Raw genomic sequence first — 22,913 nt, forward strand, 5'->3', positions numbered from 1 at the left:
CACTGTGAGTCACACTGTGAGTCACACTGTGAGCGACACTGCGAGAGACACTGTGAGAGACACTGAGAAACACTGTGAGAAACAGTGTGAGAAACACTGTGAGAGGACACTGTGAGAGAACCTGTGAGACACACTGTGAGAGACAGTGTGTGAGAAACTGTGACCGACACTGTGAGAGATACTGTGAGAGAAACTGGGCCGTCCCCAGAGGCTTAGCGTGTATCCTAACATTATTTTAATGTTTTTGTATTATTTGTTAAAATAATACTAAATACGTATATAAAAAAACCTCCGCATCACATGGCACATCAATACATTTGATTAGTCTAAGTGACTGCAATATTAAGGCATTTTATAACACCAGTTATTTCAGGTTTTCGAATAAATGTAAATAACCGGTTACTTCTGGAATTCAATTTTGTTATACTTACATATTCACGAAGTATAATATTTTTTTTTGTGTAAAGAAGAACAATTGTATACGATGTGTCCTCGGTTACTCTTTCCGCCAGTTAATTATTCGAGCGTCCGACGATGACGTCATCCACGTGTCACACCTCCCAGAACGCCGCCGCGCCTGTTCGATACGTCACCGCGTGACGACTGATCGACCCATCGAAGTGCGGTCGATCCTTGGTCGAGCTTGTTTATTGTTGATTGGGACGATTTTTCCGGGAAGCCGAGTGCGGCTGTCCATTGTGGGTCACTCGTCTGACCTCCTCCACCCCCCTTTCCCATCACCGACCAGCCCTGCTGAGGGTTAATTGGCCCTGCCGCCATTTTGAACGGCGCGTGGTGTTGACACGACAGCAGGCATTGTTGGGAGGACAGGCTTTGTCTAGGGCTCCTTCACCCCTTCCCCCTCCCCTTTCTCTGTGGCCTTGTCTGGGGGATGCCACCCCCCCCCCTCCCCGGACATACACGCCTCTTGTCCCTAGTCTAATTGCAGTTTCTCTCGCGGCCCGCGATATTAACCCCCCCCCCCTTTTTTTCTCCACCCACCCAAATCCCTCGCCATTTTGGTGAGCACATGAGAAGCTTTCATTGCCTGCGACATTTAAACAAATATGGCAAAGCAGTAAGGGTTTTGGGAGGGTGTGAGAGGGATGCTTCTTTTTCGAACTGATGAAGGCCCCCTAGGCGCGGGTGTTGAGGGGGGGGGGGGAGGGGCGAGGAAACAATGGGGCTTACCGAGTCTTCGCGCCGCTGTCGCTGAATTAAACATGAGCTAATTCACGCCTGCGTGCGCGGAGTGTTTGCAAGGGCGCGTGTTTCGGAGCTGGTTGCTCACGTCTGTGGTGGCTCAGGCGACCAAACTTTCTGAGACGCGATTATTTCCCCGCTTTGTTTACAAACTGACGGGGTAAAGGCGTAGGTTTATTAGCAATATAAACTTCGCCAGACACATTATATGAAATTCTTATACAGTGAAACATGTGTGGAAATCTCCCTATAAATAAATAATAGCATGGTATAGCAATAACACGGCATAGCACACAAAGTCTTCTAACAATAACACGGCATGGTACAAGTGTGTGACGTAAACCAGGGACAGGACTAGGCCCCTCTAGCTTGGTGTCGGCACAGGCACCCCCCCTCCCCCTACTTCTAACACTACATCCCTTCCTGATATAGACATATTATTGTTAATTGCCTTCTTAATTTATAAGTTTCAGGAGCTGATTGGCAGCCGGGTGTGTGACGGAAGTTCAGTCGCCCGCCACCAGGGGGGTCTGTGGTTATCCACGTGTCCAAGCATCCAAACGACGCATGGTGGAAACTTTCTCGCCCAGCCCAGCTCTTCTCCTGGACCCATCCTCTTTAGTCCCTTGCCTTCGCCTTTGAATATATATACTGTATATAAGTCGCCAGCCCAGGTTAAAATTTCTAACACGGTTTTGAGGTAGTTGGTTAATTCACCGCCGCAATCGCCACCATCTCTAGGGGCATCGACTTGTGGTGGTCCCTAGCGGACAAGTGTCGAACTCTTCAAACACCCCTTCCCCCTCCCGTTGAACGACCTTGAGCTGCAGTGAATGTTGGATGGCGGGTGCGGGGGAATGACAGCGGGCGACAGCGCTGCGCTCTAACGTGTAAATAACAACCTAAGACGATGCAGGGCGTTACGGCAGCGCACTTGCAGCGGTGAAGTTCCCAAGCTGCTCATCATGCGCTCCTGAGAAACGTAGAGTAAATCCTATCCACTCGCGACTTCTATACAGTGTATATATTCAAAGCCTTCACTTCACTGCATGACTCGCTGCAGCCCGCACGGCTGAGCCCGACCGCGCGCCTGAAGGTTAGACCTGGCGCACGCCACGTCCGGTCACGTGGTGTCGTCGGGCGTAACAGCTGCTCGCCCATCGCGTCCTGACACGTGGTTTACCCGGAGTGACATGCGACGGGTGCGGTGGCACGAGAAGCCTGAGATGTCCATCAAGTTCTGTCCCTGTCCGAACACGGCCGGGTATTCACCTTCCGCCAACCTCGGGATTTGTTTTTGCGCAGGAAAAAAAAAATACAAATATTAAAAGTGGTCGGTTAGGTTAGCTACATTAAAACACTTTATAACACTATGGACGGTTAGTTAGACAGAGAAATATAAATATATATAAATAAACCCGAGGTTGGCCGAAGGTGAATATTCGGGCGTGTTCGGGCAGGGACAGAACTTGATGTACATCTAAGGCTTCCGCGGCGGCACACGCAGTGAGTTGCTGTGCTTCGAGGTGTCACGTGACGGCCCGACTCCAGGAATCAACCGTCGGCGCGATGCACCCTCGGTCCCAGGCGGTGTTGCCGTTGCGGCGTTGCCAGTTTCGACAATGTGCTGCGTTTCGGCATCCTGTATTCAAACAAATTCTTAACTGTCGGTGTGCATTAAGTAAGAGAGCGGCGTCTGTAATATCACAGTATTACAGAGTACTGAAACTGTGTTGGAAAAGTTTGTTTACGTTTTGCATTACCGTTGCCTAGCGACAACGTCATACGTGCTCTATTTACATACTCAGGATGTTTGTTTAGAAACTGTGTTTTGTTTTTAAACCGTTTATAATGAGTTTTTGAGAAACATTGACATTATAAATTTTATTTAAAATATTATTTTTTGAACATTTTCAGTCGTTAAATTCAGTTTCTTTTTGATTTCTCGAACGGTGCTTCGTGATTGGCTGAGGATGGCCGCCGCCTGTTACGAAGCACCTGGCGCAGAGGATGATGGGAAATGGAACGTTTCCCCCGCTTGGTCCTGTGAGCCTGCCGTCAGGATGTCCTGGCGGCAGGGATAATTTAAAGTGTAATTTGCGTGTGCCGGCGCGATCGCGGTATTGTGTCGAACTGGGAAACTCCTACAAATATTTTGTGGTAAAAATCGTAGCGAGATTCCACCGCAAACGCCTGCAGTGAGCTGATCGGCAACTGGTCCAGAGACAAGCACCAGGTAAGCCATGTTGGAAATGTCCGTTGTCGCAAATTCTGACGCCAACACATTGTAGCGCTTATTGCACTACAATAACAGTGTGATTTATTATTCATTACACGGCCAATAATGCAAGTTTTAAGCGTAATTTTTTGTATGCCCCTTGGCTTTATTATCAATGATATCAGTATACATATGCAGACAAACCTGAACCTCTAATTATTTATTTGAAAACTGTGAGATTTAAATTGAAACATAAAAGTTTGGTAGTTAACTGTGCCCAGCCTATTCGGAGATTTTAAATTTTGGACTATTTTTTTTATTTGTCTTAAACATTTTATTTTCTGAGAGAAATAAGATATTTTGGGTTTTGGAATAATTTTTATTAATTTTGAAATAACAGTAATTAGAATATGGCATTTATTTTCCCAACATAATTTTTGTTGTCATCATGTGTTCTCCATTCACTCTTACCGAGTCACAGCGTTATTGTTTTACTATCTACAGTTTATTTTTTTATTACACATATTATTATGATAGTTTTATTAGATTGATGAAAAGAGGTTACGTTAAAGCCACACACATACCACCTTTTCAGGGTTGCACTGCGGCCTATACATTTAATAATAATTTAATAGAGCTTACTTGTTTTGCCTTGTTAAAGTTTGCCCACCTTCTAAAGTTTCTAGCATTTAGGTTATTTCGTCTGATATTTTATTATTTAATATGCAGGTTAAGCCCCATCTGCTTGCAGTGAGTGTTTGGGACAAGATGCGACCAGTCTCAGTATTAAAATTTTTCCCGGCAATAGTTTTAGATAGTATTTATGAGGTTTACAAACAATTCGAAAAGATTTAATAGTGTGCATGCATTTTTTTTTTGTCTTTCATCCCTGTTATTTTCCACCCCTTGCAGTAATGGTTGGTCATTAAAAAAATTTGTCGGACAAAAGTTGTAGATAATATTTTTAGCTTTCAAAATAATAAAAAACTGTTTTAATAGTGTACAAGGTACAAATTATATGATTTGTTTTTAATTTCTTCCACTTTACAACCCCTTGCAGCAATGGTTTGTCTTACCTGTATCAAAAAAAAATTATTTTCAGATAAAAGTTTTAGATAATATTTATACAGTTTACAAAAAATTCGGACGGATATCATAGTGTGTATATTAAGGGATTTATGAATTTTTTTTGTCTTTCAACCCCTGTTATTTCAAACCCTTTGCAGTAATGGTTGGTTATAAAAAAATATTTTCGGACGAAAGTTGTAAATAATATTTTTAGTTTTCACAATAAAAAGGAATGGATTTAATAGTGTACAAGATAAGGATTTAAATTTATTTTTAATTTATACCCCTTTTTTTCAACTCCCTTACCGCAATAGTTCGTATAATATGTATCAAAAATTGTTTTCAGACAAATGTTTTGGATAATATTTATACAGTTTACAAACAATTCGAACGGATTTAATAATGGATATATTAAGGGAGTTATGAATTCTTTTTTTGTCTTTCAACCCCTGTTATTTTCCACCCCTTGCAGCAATGGCTGCCTGACTACAGTTTTGTCGATGCACATATAATAAAGGAAGCACATTAAAAAAAAAAAAGCATATTCAAAAAAGAAAGCACATTTGGCTTTGGTCGAAAATTTAACTCAGTAAAATACGATCTCGTCGCATTATTTAGCCTTTGTCTTTAATGTATGTACATTAAATATTTAATCGAAGCTTTATTTCATTATATTATGTATGTATGTATGTATGTATGTATGTGGGGTCGGTGCTAGGTAACGCAACATTAACCACGACGCGCTGCTACTCTTTTCCCCGCGCCTGCTACCCCCTCTCCCCCCCCCCCCCCCCTGTTTCACGCTGCGTAAAGTAGATTGCGTGGTCGGTCCTGAACAGCGGGTCGTACTCCCCCCCCCCCCCCCCCCAGGGTACCAGGAGGGGTGTGGTAGGGGAGGTGGGTAGGGGCACGCACAAGCTCCTGACAGTTCACATCCGCCGAGCTGCTTCTTACCGCCGATGCTTCCGTCGCCGCCGGCGAAGAACAAACACCAGCGTCAGTCAGTGTTCCTCCCGCCTGTGGCCGCTTCCATCCTCGCCCATCCTCTGGTTGGAAACAGCAGGGAAGTCGGCTCCAATTCAAACATACATACTGTTCTACAGACGATGTGCAGTATTATTTTTTTATAGTAACAAATTTACACTTTAAATGAATAGCGCTAACCTTTACGAACCTTTTTTTTTTCCACTCGTAACAACTCGCAGAGTGCCGCTTGTGGCGTGTTTGGGGGGGGGGGGGAGAGAGAGAGAGAGAGAGAGAGAGAGAGAGAGGTCTCCAGCGCGCGAAGCGAGTGGCAGTGAGACGGCGGGTAGCGGCCAGTAGCCGCGCCGGGCGGGCACCTTTAGTACTATAATTAGTCACTTCGCTCGGAAGGGGGGGTGGTTGGGGGGGGGGGGGTGTCGGAGCAGAGACGCGTGCGGCGAACGTGATCCGGCGGCGGATTAACGATTCCCTGCCTGGCCGCCGGATCAATGCACAGCACGTCGTCAGCGGAAACACACAAGCCTCCCCCCCCCCCTCCCCCGGCCGACCCCACGGCGTGCTCGAGAGCGCGCAGGGCCTTAAAGCATCCTCAGCTGATCTGCTTCCTGTTATCCCGCGTCTTGCACCGCGAGTTGACGCATCCGTGACGGTGGAGAGACGTATCCACTGGGCGCGGCGCGCAGCTGTGACCTCCCTGTGCTTGCCGGGGGCGTCACAAACACCCAGTCCTGGACCCAGGGAGGAGGTGTGAGCAGTTCCCTCCCCCGGGCCACTTCGCCCACCAGGCTGGTGGTGCAAAATTTATGGTATTTATGGTATGCCACACCACAAAATATATGGCTATCAAAATAAAGTGAATTAATTGTTAGCGGGTTTGTTTTCCTGATAGTAGCTTATGCGTTGCTTCTCACAATCAATGTAGCTAAGTTAGTAATATATCATGAAAATTGCTATCTGGCGGTTGTACCCAACACTACTTCTCGGGCAATTGGAGTTTTCTTTTTTTTTTTTTCCGCCACGGTCACCGCTGTTCTCCACTCGATCCCTCGACAGTCACTTGTTCTGATGTCACCGCCACCCCTCGCTCTTTCGCCCAGTCCATGAAGCAGTCGAACACAACCACATTAACATGTTTATACAAAATTTCTTCTTCTTCTAAAGAGTTACTCATTTAATTTTTCATGTCAGTCTTGGCATGCGCTGATGTCATGAGACCAGTTTTTATGTACAGTTTTGGATAAAACCGTTCGGTTCGTAACCTTCACCTTAAAACTCTTAAATTTTTTAGTATACCATTCGTTAAATCAATAAAACATACTGTTTTTTTTTACCAAAACCATATAAATTTCAGTTTTTCAGGGTTTTTCTTGAAAAACTTAACTGATGTATGAATGATGTTCTAAAAAAAAAATAAAGAGTTTCAAGACGAAGACTATATATATACTAACGATTTATCCATAACCGTAAACAATATGATTTTTTTCTTCCAGTACATACGAAGACTGACATACGTATTTTGCTTTTAAGTTAATAAAAAATATATATTAAATAAAAAAAACCGTCTGCCATCTATCGGACTGGACGTGAAAACAACGCCAAGTTTTACACACAATAATCTTGGGAGCTGTCCGGTGTTAGTCTTCTGTAGTGTATTTTCTAGATCCCCCGTACAAGCTCGCGGGAAGCTCACGCCAAAGGAAGTCGATGAATTTTACACGAAGAGAGAGACCTTGCTAGAGTCGCGAAGTGTCATTCTTCCCCCCCCCCTTTTTTTTTCTTCAAAATACTTCGGAGAAGTTTGTTATTGGATTGGTTCTGGCCGCGCGGCCGATCGAGGCCAACACACCGGCGCCCCCCCCCCCTCCCCCCACCCCGGGAACCCATCCCGCCGCGGACCGACACGTCGCTTCGCGTCTCCCGGAAGTTGACATGACGTCTGCTCGGCGAGGGATGACTCGTGTGATGCACCTCGCCTCTCCGACCAACCAGGTGCGGGCTCGTGAGGGCAGACACCGCCGCCATTTTCCTCGTCACTCTTCATCCCACACTCGCGCGTCGGGGCCGAGACACGCCATCTTGGTTCCAAGAGCTCTTTCTCTGCACATTGATCCATCTCCATCTACACGTCTCGATATCAGTTTACTGAATAAAATACGTCAATATTATGTCCGGCTACAAGGTTCAGGGTGAGGTGCCAAAAATTAATTAAAAAAGACCCAAAATTTGCCAAAAAATTCTGACAAAAATTGGGAACCTTTTATTTTCCTATTTCGAAAATAAAAAATTCCCGTTTTAGTCCTCGAAACTGAAAGCGACTTAAACTCCTCCAATAAACCTCTGGATAAATTTGACCTGAACCAATAGGATTTATTGGTCGCCATTTTGAATTATGATGTCATCGTTGCCATTTTCGTTACATTAATTAATTATTTAAATTTTTACAAAAATCCAAAAATAATTTGTTTGGATGAATAATTTTTTTTTCTGCAAATTTTTGGAAGGGAATGCATGCATTCTAATACGTATAAACGAAAAAAAAAAAAAAAAAAAAAGATTGTGTACCAGACTGAAAATGCATATTTGCTCAAATCATAAACCAGTGATTATTATTCTTATTTCTAAAAGAAAATGGGGAGGAGGGGATGCTACATTATATCATGACTCTTTTCACTCGACGTAAATGCCAAACAAACTAGTTCCCTTGTTTCGCAAACTTCAAATACAATTTGCATCAAAAACTGTAGTAGTACCTGTAACATTGTTGTATGAATATATTAGGCCTTAAAACAATTATATATATTTTTGAGCATCTAGCTATAAACAAACATATATTTTTTAGAACAATTTTTTTTGTCTGAGTGTTGTATCAGTGTACGCTTCTATTCGTTAACGACAAACTCTAGTTTTGTACGTGTGTTTAAATCTGGTGATTCTTTTCTGATGAAATTCTAAAGGAAAATGTATGTTACTACTGGAAGGCCTCAAACCCCGCCCCTCTTTCTTCTGGTCTTAACTTACATAGCATGAAAATTGAAGATTTGGGAATATTCTCCTTTTTTATGCTGGTGGACAGGTAACGTGATGAAGAACCAGACCCAACTATTCAATGAAAATAGGTGCAAATAAATTTTAGTTTTCAAGCCAGCGAGTTTTAAACCTAAAAACGAAAAATTTCCCAAGTAACTGGCCAGAGATGTGTAACATTTAACCTCGGTAAAGCGCATAACCTCATGTTTAAAATACACTTGTAATACGAAAATAGGAGACGGAAATTAAAGCAAAATTCTTAAAAATAATGTTAGTGATAAACTAACAAAATTTTTTGCAAAACTCCGTTCCCCCGGAGAAACCCCCGGAATGGCCACCGCATGGGGAGCCCAATAAAAGAAACGGGCTCCCCATTTGGAAGCCACCTGGAAGGTTTTTTTCTGTTCCACCCACCGTTTCTTTGGTAGCCTGACTTGTTACAAGGGATTGTATTCCTACCAGAGAAAATGCCACCATTTCATCTGGGCAATCCGCCTTGGAGGAGCCGGGGCGCGAACCCGGGTCCTACAAGTCACAAGGCAGGCGCTCTACCCCAGAACCAGAGTGGTAGAGCGGATACTTGCAGTCTTCTTAACACTGACATGATGTTATTCCACGAGTTTACTTCTGGCAGTCGATTTGGGAAATAATCATGTATTCTCATGTTGCAAATGCACTTATAATACGAAACTATGACACGAAGCGTGTTAAATATACGCAAAATGAGTTTCAACAAAATTTCTGGACGCGAATCATGTTTAGTTTCCAAACCCGCCGCTAAATTTTAAACTTTCCGTTAGTATATATAAATAATTATAAATGAAAAAATACTATTTACCTGATTTTCAACAAGGAATTTAATTACAATACTGCTCATATTGATACACTTCATTAAACAGTTATTTTGTAGGAGGTACAAAATTTATGGTATGCCACACCACAAAAAAATATTCGGTTATCAAAATAAAGTGAATTAATTGTTAGTGGTTTGTTTGCAAGTAGCTTATGCATTACTTCTCACAATCAATGTAGCTATGTTAGTAATGTATCATGAAAACTGCTATCTAGCGGGTGGGCCCATAACTACTTCTCGGCAATTGGAGTTTGTTTTTTTTCCGCCGCGGTCACCGCTGTTCTCTCTCCCGAGCTCCACTCGAGCCTTCGACAGTCACTTGTTCTGACGTCACCGCCACCCCTCGCTCTGTGAAGCAGTCGAACAACCTTGCTCCTGAAGAGCAATGCCTTCTCCGTATATTTTATTTTAATACTTTAAACTTTTAAACTCAATTCATAATTAAAATTCAATAATAAATAATAAATAAATAAATCAATAATAAAAATAATTTAAGTATACAACAGCCTAAATTAATAAAACAAAGTAAAAGTTTTGTATTGATGAAAAATAATGAATTTAAGAAGTTCACATAAAGAAAAAAAACTTAAAGAGGCATGGCCACTGACCACACTAAACTGGCATCAAAGCCATTAAATAGTTTTTTAAAAATAATTATTGCCGTTAAGAAGCATTGTCTATTAGAACATTATAAACCAATTCTATGATACAAGCTGAAGTACTGGCGTTCCCCGGACGTATAGCGTGAAAGGGGATTCTTTTTTTGAAATTGGATGTAGACAGTAATTGTCTTCTTAATTTTAACGTCAAGTGTGCAAAATTTCGTCTAGAAAGGTTAAAATACTGCTTTAAGGGGGGTAGGAAAGGTATCGTAATCTCATTTTTTCAGGCAACTTCCTTTTTTAAATTGTATGTTTACGATAAACACCCCCCCCCCCCCCCCTTTTTTTTACGTCAACTGTTCAAAATTTAACCAAGGAGAGACAAAAAAATCTGTTTTAAGGGGTAGTTAAGATGAATGGGGGTAGTTATTTCTAAACTTCATGTAGCAAAAAAAAAAAAAAAAGTGTAGGTTTAACAGTAATTTTATTTTTGCATATAAAACCAAGATTGAAAAATTTCATCAAGGAGTGAAAAATTCTCCTTAATGTTTGGGGAAAGTGGGGTGGGTTTTTTTTTTTTAATATCATGTAGTATTCAATTAACATTTTTTTAAATGAAAATCAGATGTAGACAGTAATTTTCCTCCTCTTTTGAATGTCAAGTGTACATGAATGAAGTTATCAAGTTGTATCAGTACTACACTTTAAGTGGTGACAAAGGTAGACGGGGGTGGTTTTTTGAAATCTCATATAAATCAGTTTATTGGGGTAAATTTGAATTAAATGTAGACAGTTAATTTTCTTCTTCTTAACTTGAACGCCGAGCATGCAAAATTTTCACCAAGCAGTAGTACTGCTCTAGGGGTAGTAAGGGGAATTAGGGGTGTTTTTTTTTTTTTTTTTTTTCGAAATATCATGCAGACAGTGACCTTCCCCGTGTTTCGAAAGTCAAGTGTGCAAAGTTTCAACTCAATCGGATGAATTGTTTGGGGACGCATACTAGATAAACAAACAAGCAAACATTATATAAATTTATATATATGTGTGTATGTGTGTATATGTATATAATTGTATGCGTATGTGTGTATGTGTGTATATGTATGTGTGGATGTATATATAAACACAGATTAAATTTTCTATTTGTCTAAAACGTTTTAGCGTTGCCTATACACAAATATGGACAAAATAAAAAAAATAAATAAATGTATTTTCGTTTTCAAACGTACAAATGTTACGTCAGCCACTCTTTCCTCCAAGTGTGTTTGTCTTGTGGTGCGGACAGCGGAACACAGGAGTCTGGCCTGCTCGGGGTGTCTGCAGTTATGCCCCGGCAGGCACGCGTGCGGTGTTTCGGGGCTCGCGGACGCGATGAATGGGGGAAAGGGTGAATGAGGGTGAGGGCGTAACCCATCCACCGATTCAATTAAAAGCTGTGAATGCAAAGAGGTCGGTGAGGTGGGGAAGGGAGGGCGGGGAGAGGCGCGGTGTTAATTGGCGTGGTTCCAATTCCGGGCAGCTGCCGTCACGGATTAGCTCCCTCGCCTGCCCCCCCCCCCCCCCAGAGGGGCCCCGGGGGCAGAAGGGCCGCCAGGCAGGACTGCGAGGACCACAGCTAACGAGGTTGGCCGACGGCAGAAGAGAAGGACACGCGGGGCTTTGAATATATATACTGTATAGAAGTCGCCAGCCCAGGTTAAAATTTCTAATACGGTTTTGAGGTAGTTGGTTAATTCACCGCCGCAATCGCCACCATCTCTAGGGCATCGACTTGTGGTGGTCCCTAGCGGACAAGTGTCGAACTCTTCAAAAACCCCTTCCCCCTCCCGTTGAACGACCTTGAGCTGCAGTGAATGATTGGTGGGGGGTTGCGGGGAATGACAGCGGGCGACAGTGCTGCGCTCTATCGTGTAAACAACAACTAAGACGATACAGGGCGTTACGGCAGCGCACTGCAGCGGTGAAGTTCCCAAGCTGCTCATCCTACGCCCCTGAAAAACGTAGAGTGAATCCTATCCACTCGCGACTTCTATACAGTGTATATATTCAAAGGTCACACGCTCCCGGCCGAGCGTGTGAGGAAACGGCGGCGGCACAGCCCTCAGGAGTACGTAGATCTCGTAGGCACCGATTTATTTTAGAACGTTCTGGAAACTACAGGATGTTCATTAAAGGATGTCCCAGTTTCAATCACATATTATAACAGTTTAAATAACACACATCAGTATTGAAGATAAGCTAACCTAGTTTTTTTCTTACCAAAAACTTTCGGTCGATTATAAAAAAAATCTATACTGTAGCCGGACAGCTGAATTAATGAAGGAATTAGCCTCGTTTCAGAAATAAGGATAGAAAATAAACTTATGTTTTGGAGGAATAATATTCTTTGTTGTTTGTAGGGACAAGATTGTTTCAATAGGCCTAAATGAATGATCAGTAATATTTTTGCATTTTTAGAACGGTTTTTACGAAGCTTACGAGCATCAGCAGCAATGCGTTATTAATTTTAAAACAAACAAAACTGTATGGAAGCTACAGATCATGTCGGGATTGTTTGGCTTACAATGTGACCATCATCAAATCAAAATTTTATATATACATATAATACCACATTTTTATGAACACGATAACTGCCGTAATTTTGCACAAATCACTTCCAAACTGATACATAAAATGAAGTAATGGAAAATGTCAGCCGAGTTCGTTAACAGGCAAAATCCGACGATAGGGGTAGAAATAAGGAAGGTTTAAATGAAAAACGGAAAAATTACTATAACTTCCATAATATGACGAGTATCGCATCCGTTTGAACTTATTATAACTTTTAGAAATAATACCAAAAACTTTTGTCTAAATATATTTTTGGTAGGACCAACCATAAATGCAAGGGGTGGAAAAAACAATTGTTTAACCACAACAAATTTCTTAACTCCCTTAAAAGGCACACTATCTAATCCGTTAAAATAATTTGTTAATCGCATAAATTTTATCTAAAACTTTTGTCTGAAACAATTTTTGATAATCTTAACCATTCCCACAAGAGGCTGGAAAAAAATAACAGGGGTGGAAATAAATATGTAATGTACAATATTAAATCCATTTTTATTTATTGTTAAACCTTAAAATATTATGTACATCTTTTGTCTGAATGAATTTTTTTACGACTTATCAAGCAAGGGGTGGAAAAAACAGGGGATGAATGACAAAAATTCATAACTTTCTTAGAAGGCAAAATATTAAAAATATATTGTAAACCTTAAAAACGTTATTCAAAACTTTTGTTTGAAAATTTTTTTGATACAACTAACTATTTTTGCAAGGGGACGGGGGAACAAAAATTCAAGGACAAAAATAATAATTCCCTTATTATATAAAATATACTGATTGTAATTCTTCTAAAAAATATCTAAAAATATGGTAAGAAGCAATTTTTGATAAGAACCATTACTGCAAGGGGTGGGGAAAAAACAGGGCTTGGAACACAAATATAAATAAAACTTCCGTACCATGTACACTATTGAATCCTGTCTTATTTATTTTATCTTTCTCAATTTTGTCTAAAACATTTGTCTAAAGTAAATTTTTATGTAAGCGATCATTACTGCAAGGGGGTTGAAATAAGGGTTGAAAGACAAAACAAAAATAATCAAAGTTTTTATTAGGTGTGTTATCAAGTCTGTTATAATTTATTGCAAAAATCCTAAACATCATAAATTATTGGCTGAAATTATTTTGATGTGACGAACTATTACAGCAAAAACAGGTGGAATTGTAACTAAGAAATATTTAATCTTCCTTACTATCAAATTTGTTCAAATTTATTTTAAACCGGGTTAATATTATCATAAACCTTGGCTCAAAGCAAATGTATATACGTCCACGTATTAGTGCAACGGATAAAAATAATAGTGTTTGATGATAAAAATTTCACTAGTTTCTTGGTAGGCATATTATGAAAAATCGTTCTTAGCTAATTAATGCTGAAGGCATTAAGTTAAAAACATTCGAAATATTTTAACTGCGCGTAATATGAATAAATGTACATTATGTTTTTAAAATGTTCCATATGTTTATAGATGTGTCCAGAACAATTCCAGAAAAATGTAGGTACTTCGAAATATGCCTACGCCTGTAGGATGTGCTAAAACGGATTTTTTTTTCTTTCTGGTTTCTCGAATGAATGGTTCCTTTCCCACCCGGTAGATAGCAGCGCTGAAGCGTTTGTAGCTAGTGTAGCTTTCGCTCCACAGAGCGCTCTGAGTGTTTGCTACAGTTATTGAGCGAGAACATGTATTCCGCGATGCCACACACGTTACAAAATTTTGGTGTTTTTTTTTTAACTTTAAATAATATAAAAATATTTTAGCAGTTGAAGTATCAAGGCATTTTTATATACATGAACATTCTCAATTTGTTCCAGTCACGTCGAATAAAACATGTATATAAATAATAATAAAAATAATATTGATAATAATAATAATAATAATAATAATAATAAACAGTTATGATGGGGTGCGTCTGTTGCAATACCTTTTGTCACTTATGTGAGACTTCGTATACTCAAAGCAGGGACGTAACCAGGGGGGGGGGGGGGGGGTTAGGGGTTCAACCCCTCCCCCCCCCCCTTAGCACCAAATATTTAATTAATTTCTTATTCATCACTCAAACAAATTTCATATTAAAATTAATAAAAATTTTACCATTACAATATTTAAATTTAAGTACCGAAAACTGCTAAAATAGCACTATTTTATTTAACACCTTAAAATCCAAATTTTCCCGGGGGAGGACCCCCGGGCCCCCCGCTTTAATCCGGGGGGGGGGGGGGGGCGCATGCTTCTTAACACCCCCCCCCCACATAAATCCTGGCTACGCCACTGACTCAAAGTAATTTATGTTCTCAATATGATACAGGATGTTAGCGCGTGTAAATGCTTCTGTCGTTCTAGGCAATTAAGCGCGCATATTTGAATACAACGTAGGCGGTGATATCCCACGGCTTGATAGAGATGTGCTAACCAACAGTAAAATCAAAATTGTGAATTTTTAAAGTGTCAAAATTAAAATATTATTTGGCGTTTGTGTTAAAAAAAATTGTTTTAAAGATTTAACAATTGCTTTAAATACGTAAGGAAAAAATGTTGTGGTGAATCGCAATATTATTAGAATATTTGAACTAAATAAATTAAATAACAAAACGGTTACCCTAACTAAAAGATAAAATTAAAAAAATGGTTGAACTAAGAACTCTTATCACAAAATAATAATATTATGGTTTAAAAAACTAAAAAATGCCCTTTTAATAAAACTATCTACATGTAGTAATATACCTAATTAATGTAATGAATTATATTTGCTAAATTAGTATTAACTATATAATATTATTATATTAATATATTGTAATCCGGATTACATATATTTACAAAGATTCAAACTGATACTACAATTAGAAGTGGGTTAAATTCGACTTCCAAGATTTGTGTGCATAGTTAGTTACATGTGAAGCTAGTAAAAGCGTGTTAAAAATTAATTACGAAAGATGGTCAAATTATCGTGTGACAAAGTTGCCAGCGCGTATTGTCCACACGCTCTTGCATCTACTTAAAATACTAATCTGTAGCAATTTCTTAACGATGCCCGACTTACTTAATTTGACAATACAATCAGTCGATCCTGGATTGAAAGTCACCCCAGCCCAGGCTACTGTAGCAAGGCCGCAGTGTATGCTACTGCTTTTGGACTGCTCCAGCGATCCAATAAGATTATGCTAGCGTCTTAAACGTTTTATCTTGAAGCTTAAGGGTCTGCTTACGAAAATCATTTAAGAGTTCTCTGAGGGCCGAAAAGTACTTTTGATTTCGTATTAAGTTTTTAAACTGTATTTTTAGAAGAGTTAAAATGGCTAAAACGCATGTTTTCAGAGTAATTTTTTGGCGTAAAACAACCAGACAGATTCTTAAAAGCACTTTAGGGACTTGCATTACACCTTTATCTTCAGTTCTCCGCCATAAAATTTTACGGTCACCGCTCAAATTTCAAAGTTAGGCCTATCCTGTGGCGACGAGAAGACTGCGCGCCAGTTCAGAGCCTTGCTCTTAGAGGCGATACCGCGCTAGAAATACCAGCGAGCGTCGCGCTTATCATCCCGCCTCACCAACACCCATACACTCCTGACGAGGGGGGCTCCTTAAGGAATAAGCATCTACTTTTGATCAGGTGATTTTAACGTTGGGCCCTTAATGGTTGTGTAATTTGTACGTTCTTGGCCTGTTTTCCAGTGTCTGTCTGCGCCTGAGGACGCAACAGATCTCATTTCTCGAAGCGTTTCAACTGTTTTGTCTTAGGAAGACTTCTGCGCTCGTCTGCGCTCGTCTGTGCTGTCAGAATACCTGTTTGACTTCATCGCCGGGTTCGCCTGCGAGTCGTTGTGTTGTCGGTATGATGTCCAGGTTTTGTAATCATCGTTAGGTGTTTCTGTCCGTCACTGTGCTGTCTAAAGTCGTTGTTCGTCTGTGTATTTACTGTTCTTGGTGGCTTTACACGGAATTTTCTATTCTGTCTACGCGCTAAACATTTGATACCGGATGATTTTGGCTTTTTTTTTTGTTTGTGTGCCTTTGCGTAATCATAAATTTTTGTTCGTTTTGCAAGTTTTCTCTATGGCACACAGCGCAAATTACCAATGGTTAGGGGTATGCATATTTCGCGGATTCATTCGGTGATAGGCTAGAATTCAAACACATATACCTCTTAGATAATTCTGCTATTGGCTTACTGTTCATCTGGACGAATCTCAACCAGTTATAAACCCTCAACCAAAGAAGGATCGAATCACAGACAAACCAGCTGAGACGACTTACAAGTCGGCAGCCAATGAACTTGCGTTATTTGCCCGAGTGTACAAGGGTATGTGCAGTCTATCCTGAAGGCCATCGAAACCGCGAATTTTGCAGGTCTCTACCAATAATGTATGTCCAAAATATTTATATAAATATGTAATTGATACCTGCCGTCCCGTAAATATGAAAAACGAACCTTATCCCCTGGCGCCCGGACAAACTCACGAAGGTCGAAGTCACGAAGGGACCCGCCTAGTCAGGGTGTATGTGTATTAGTGCGACGCTCGGTGGTGTTTCTAGTGCGGTGTAGCCTCTAAGCTGGCACGCAGAAATTCATTTCGGGAGAGGGGGGTATGTAATCACTTTGCTCACTGTTTGCTTTAAAATACATTTAAACTTCGTCTATCCGGACTAACTGGGACCAAAGGCAGTCCAGGCAATCGAAAACTCGGATAAACCGGGTAATATAGGTAATAAGTAGGGGCAGGCATTTTTCGCGAATAAATCTGAACGCCTATTAGACTGCAACAAGGTATAAGCACACCAGCGGCTTCTTCCTCGTGATTGGCGGCCGTCTGCGAGAGAAGTCGTTGCCTTATTTGACCGGGCCACTCAGGACGCGTTTACTTCCGCGATGAATCACTGTGATTGGAGTTGTAAAAAATCGTCATGTACCTGAAATAAAGACACCCAATCACCAAATCCTGACGATGTTACAGTGTTTTAACTTTCAGTTAATCGAGGATTTTTTTCGCGAAATATGCATGCCCCTAGTAATAAGCAAAACAAAAAAAAAAAACCTTGAGTAAACAGACTTACCGATTATTACGATAAAAAAAACTAAGTTTTCTAACAAAAATATTTAGTACACATGCCTCATATTGTTTCCAAGATATTACAAAATATAAAAATAACTTTTCACAACATTACTAAATAGAGATTTCATCCACTTTCTTGTCTCAAACATGTATGTTGTTTGAATGAAGCACGGTGACGCGAACTCTTTATCACCAATTGTAGTTCAGCTGGAGCGGTGTAGGACTGCCGCTCCAAGGTCACCATGATGTCTGTCAGCTGGCGCGCTTTCTTAAACTCAAAAATCTATGTAGGAACTGTACATTGAATCAAACTAAAAAAAAAAACTGTAAAGTCGGATTACGGACAATAATTTTACGTGATAACGTCATAAGAAAACATTGATGAAAAATTGCATACTTTTTAATTTTCAAATATTATTTTTACAGTCTTTGCAAAATTATAATTTAAATAATTTGTTTAAATATAATCACGAACAATTAGTTAAAAAGCCCGCCTTAACTTTGTTTTCTCGCACGGCGGTTGGCCGCTTCTTGCACGCTCGGCTCAGGCGGAACGTGACAATGAGTCATGCTTTTTCGTGCGTGCAGCCGGCGTTCATCGATTTATAAGACGTTATCACGTCAAAAGTGAATAATTGGCGTACTTATAGTTACGATATCGCTAACGTAGCCAAAGATTTTTATGAGAACATTAAAAAAAATGTTTACGAATGTTATCCGGACAAACGGAGGGCCCGATAAACGAGGTTTTACTGTACTTTCCTTGAGTTGGTGGGAATGATAATTTTATAGGATTTCACTGGGGAGGGGAGGGTAGCTAGATATCCGCCCCCCCCCCTTCCCTGGGTGTAGGGTCGTCAAGAGCTCTGTGGTCCGGTCGTCAACGCGAAACAGACGTAAATGTGTTCCAACTATGTGCGAAGTAATCGTGTCTCTAGTTAACAGAGATGTAATAAATTTTTATTTTTCTCCAAACAGGAACAATAGTTCAGAAGGGCAGGGCGATTTTTTGACGTGATAACGTCTTATAAATCGATGAACGCCGGCTGCACGCGCGAAAAATTGTCACGTTCCTCTTGAACCGAGCGTGCAAGAACCGGCTAACCACCGTGCGAGAAAATCTTCTATAATATCAAACAGGTTAAGGCGGCTGCTTTTTTAAACTAATTGTTCGTGATTATATTCAAACGAATTATTTAAATTAAATTTGCATAAAACAGTAAAAAAAAATTTGAAAATTAAAAAAAGTATGCAATTTTTCATCAATGTTTTCTTATGACGTTATCACGTACAATTATCGTCCGTAAACCGTCTTTACAGACAACCCCCATTTTTATCTGCTTTTTTTTTTGTTTTACCGTTTGTTCTTCCTCTCCTTTTTTTTTCGCGTTGGACGTTCGGATGCCGCGCCCTCGTTTCTTTTCCCAGCGAGGGAATTCATCAGAACCCTCCCGGGCGGCTTTGGCCAGACGAGCAGGACAGCTCGTCCACTCCCCCCCCCCCCCCCCATCACCCTCACCAACCTTCTCTATATCGCCCTGGCGCCGCCTCCCGCAAATTCCGTTATTTATCGTCTGCGTCGCGGGCGCGCTAATGAAGACGGATGGCCCGCTGACTGGGGAGACGTCCGCGCAGACTCCTGTCTCGGCGCGTGGGTTCACGTGTCCGCCGGGCCCGCGCGCCCATGATCCCCGGGCAGATACACGTGAGGTCAGGTATTTACCGCGGAAGAATCTGGCCACTCATTAGACTGATATATATATATAAAAAAGGCCCTAGCTAGCGATTGTTTCCTTGTAATTGGTGGTCGTCTGCAAGAGAAGCCATTGGTAGGGACACCTGTATTTCGCGAATACATTTAGTGTCAAGGTATTTCACAAAATACTGTAGCTTTTCTCCTGTGGTTATTTGCTGAGGTCGGTGAGAGGTGTCGTCCCGCTCTTGACGGGGCCAATGAGAATCTGGTCACCGTACTGCTGCACCCTCACAATTTGCCACGACTCTTTGAAAAAGCTACAGTGTTTTGTGAAATACCTTGACATGAAATGAAATCGCGAAATACAGGTGTCCCTAGCCATTGGCTATTGCCATTCCGGACGCGTTTGCTTCCGCACTTGAGAGGCCCGCCTCGTCAGGGGTGTATGTGTGTTAGTGAGGCGGGATGATAAGTGCGACGCCTGCTGGTGCTTCTAGCGCGGTGTCGCCTCTGGACTGGCGCGCAGTCTTCTCGCCGTGCATATGAGCGGTGACCGTAACATTACATGGCGGAGAAATGAAGATAAAGGTGTAATGCAAGTCCCTTAAGTGCTTTCAAGAATCTGTACCGGTTGTTTTACGCCTAAAAATTACTCTGAAAACATGCGTTTTAGCCATTTTAACTCTTGTAAAAATACAGTTTAAAAACTTAATCCAAAATCAAAAGTACTTTTCGGCCCTCAGCGAACTCTTAAATGCTTTTCGTAAGCAGACCCCACTCGGATATCTGGAGTAGTTTTGAAATCGCGTGGTTTTTCCTGAAGCTCTGCACACCGCGTGTGTGCCCAGGTAGGCGGGGGCCTTAATGGCTGTGATGCGTGTGCCGGCAGTGGACAGGCAACTGAAACAAACCCAACCAATCACAGAACGCAGAAGGTGTCACAGTATTTTAACACACAGCTGGTCTCGAAATATTTTCGCAACAAAATATGTACATGAACCCAGAAGATACACTGGAGCAATGCATATTTCCCGAAAAGATTCCCAGACTATCTGAAAGTAATAACACTGTAGCATCGTCTGTGTTTCGTGATTGGGTGATTTTTCTTTCAGTTACATGTCAGTTACAGTAATTCAGTGCGGAAGTAAACTCGTCCTGAGTGGCTCGGGCAAACTCTCGCAGACGGCCGCCAATTACAAGGAAGAACCCGCTGGTGCGGGTATACCTTGCTGCAGTCTTATGGGCAGCAAGAATTTTTTTTTCGCGAAATATGCCTGCCACTATTGATACAGCATGTATAGGGACCGGAAAGGTTTCGCTCTTTCAGTGACCTCGAAGATAGACTCCACAATCCTATACATTCTTAAGAAAATGTCCCCTTCTCATTGGCTGCTGACTTGGGAGGCGTCTTTACTGTGCTGTCCAATGACCCGTTGGTTTGAGAGTTCATGAATCGTGATTGTGTTCTATTCCTTCCCGTTCATAGACGGTAGGGACATAGAAAAAGCAGCACAAAGCTAAAAGTGTTTTAATTTTAGCCTATCTCGAAGTCAAAACCCCGAATTTCCCACGCCTCTACTAACGACACGTTCAAGTCATTTGGTTGTCTTTCGTAGATTCTCCTGCAGAATCTTTATATGTACTGTAAATATTTCGCGCGTTCATTTACCTCTAGGAAGAACACCAAAGTATTCTGTATGCCCGGGCCGATGCCATCTATTCATTGGCTGCTATGTCTGCGAGTCTCTCGCGTAAGTACCTCGTGATTCCGCACTTATTCACTGACTTGTCTGCTATTGGCCCAGAGATCTTCGCTCGAGATGCAGCCAGTACAAGATTCAGCAAATAAGTACAGAGGTTTGAGTTCTGTACTGTCGTGAAATGAAAAACCGAGATTTTCTTGCATCTGCGATTATTTAGCCTAGAAATAGAGTTGTATTTTGAGAATAAAATATATCTGCCTGTTCGTGAGACTTGGAAACACCTTACTCGTGTTTGGAACATAGCGTGTTTTTGTTTGCTGGGCTGGATGAAGGAAGCTCATACTACATTTTAGAGGGCCAATTTGTCTCATCTGCACGTGACTAAGCCCTGTAAAAATTATTCTACAAATTAAAACAATTTGTTATATTGTTCTGAGACCTACTAAAGAAAAAAAATACCTCCAAGAAACAATTATTGTTACAATATTATTGTTTCTACTCTCTTATTACGACCTCCTCATTTGTCACCAAATTTACCCGTTTTATTTCTTTTCTTCGCCACAACCCTTGCTGTACAGTTCATGACAATTTTTTACCATAAGTACATATTTAATGCCAGTGCAGACCTGCCAACTCTCACGATTTTGGTGTGAGGCTTACGATTTTAAGGTCCATCTCACGCCCTCACGCCAAAATAGTGTTTCCTCACGATTTTTTTGGGCCCCAATATTTTGTTTGTAATAGTTATAAAACAAGTTTTACGAAAGATTACAGTAACGAGTTTCCATCAATACTCGAGTCACGTAAAGGAAGCAATTTTGCGTTTTGTAGCGTGTGACGTGCTGATTTTTCTATCTCGCATAGTGGAAGAGGAGACATTGTGAAACATGTCACTACAAAAAAACACAACTAACACGTGAAGTGTATTGCTTCCAATAAAAAATTAATTTTGCTGTGAACAATGATAATAGTGTTACACGAGCAGAATGTTATTTTACATCTTTTTTAGTTGCGGCCCTGCATGATCACTACACGACAGCGCTAAATTATGTTCAACTAAATTAAATCTGCAACCTATAATTTGTTGAAATAAATTTTGAAGCAGAGACCATGTAACATATGTACAGGTATGTCACTTAAATTTAAAGATTCTCATTTGTTGTTTTTTATATCTAACCTTTATTTATGGGTCTGGAAATTTTTATCGAGGACCTCATGATTTTTTTAAATTTGAATGTTGGCAGGTCTGCCAGTGGGAACTACACTTTTTGCAAAAAGCAAATAAGTCGTTACAAAACATTACTGATACGAAAGCAAAATTTTTTTTGTATCTCCTGCAGCTATTAGTTATAATCGCCGAGGTGCTGGGATTAATAAATGCCGACATCTAGATGACTCAACGGATAGTATCTACTTATGTACGTGTCACTAAACGACCAAACCATGCAAATTCACGACACCGACGTCAAACGGCGGGTGCGATGCATATTCAAACGGATTCAAGATAACGCAGTCTGCAATTATATTCAACTTTTTATTTTATCTTTTTTTTCCGTGCGCTGCAAAAAAAAAGTTACAATTCCCTGAGTACTTTTAATGACCTCTTTAACAAATATACACGTCTGTATGTATGCAAACAATAACACCAATCCAGCAAACACCTTTAAAAAAAAACAGAATATGACTCTCTGACCACGCAAGGGTGAAAATGACCAGTGTTTAAAAGAACTCGAAACATTAGCTTTTACTTTTCCAAGAAAATTTTTGAACGTTCCTGAACTAAGTCCACTACCCATGTCTTCCCCTAATTTCCGGTGTCGTTTAATGCATATTGGGTAATGTATTCTATTGTCCAAATGTATTTTATGTCAATTGTAAAAGCAGCAATAGGTAAATATATTTAAC

The 22,913-nt window shown here is 40.7% G+C and overlaps 1 protein-coding gene across 1 annotated transcript in view; it reads left to right on the forward strand.

Moving 5' to 3' along the window:
- Positions 1-22,913, forward strand: part of LOC134535412 (inactive dipeptidyl peptidase 10-like) — a 344,969-nt gene that overhangs the window by 21,370 nt on the left and 300,686 nt on the right. The window contains exon 4 of the mRNA XM_063374486.1: positions 3,377-3,439. Coding sequence (XP_063230556.1) covers positions 3,377-3,439 — 63 coding nt within the window. The remainder of the gene's footprint in view (positions 1-3,376; positions 3,440-22,913) is intronic.

Source organism: Bacillus rossius, chromosome 8 (genome assembly GCF_032445375.1).
Source record: "Bacillus rossius redtenbacheri isolate Brsri chromosome 8, Brsri_v3, whole genome shotgun sequence".
NCBI lineage: Eukaryota > Metazoa > Arthropoda > Insecta > Phasmatodea > Bacillidae > Bacillus > Bacillus rossius.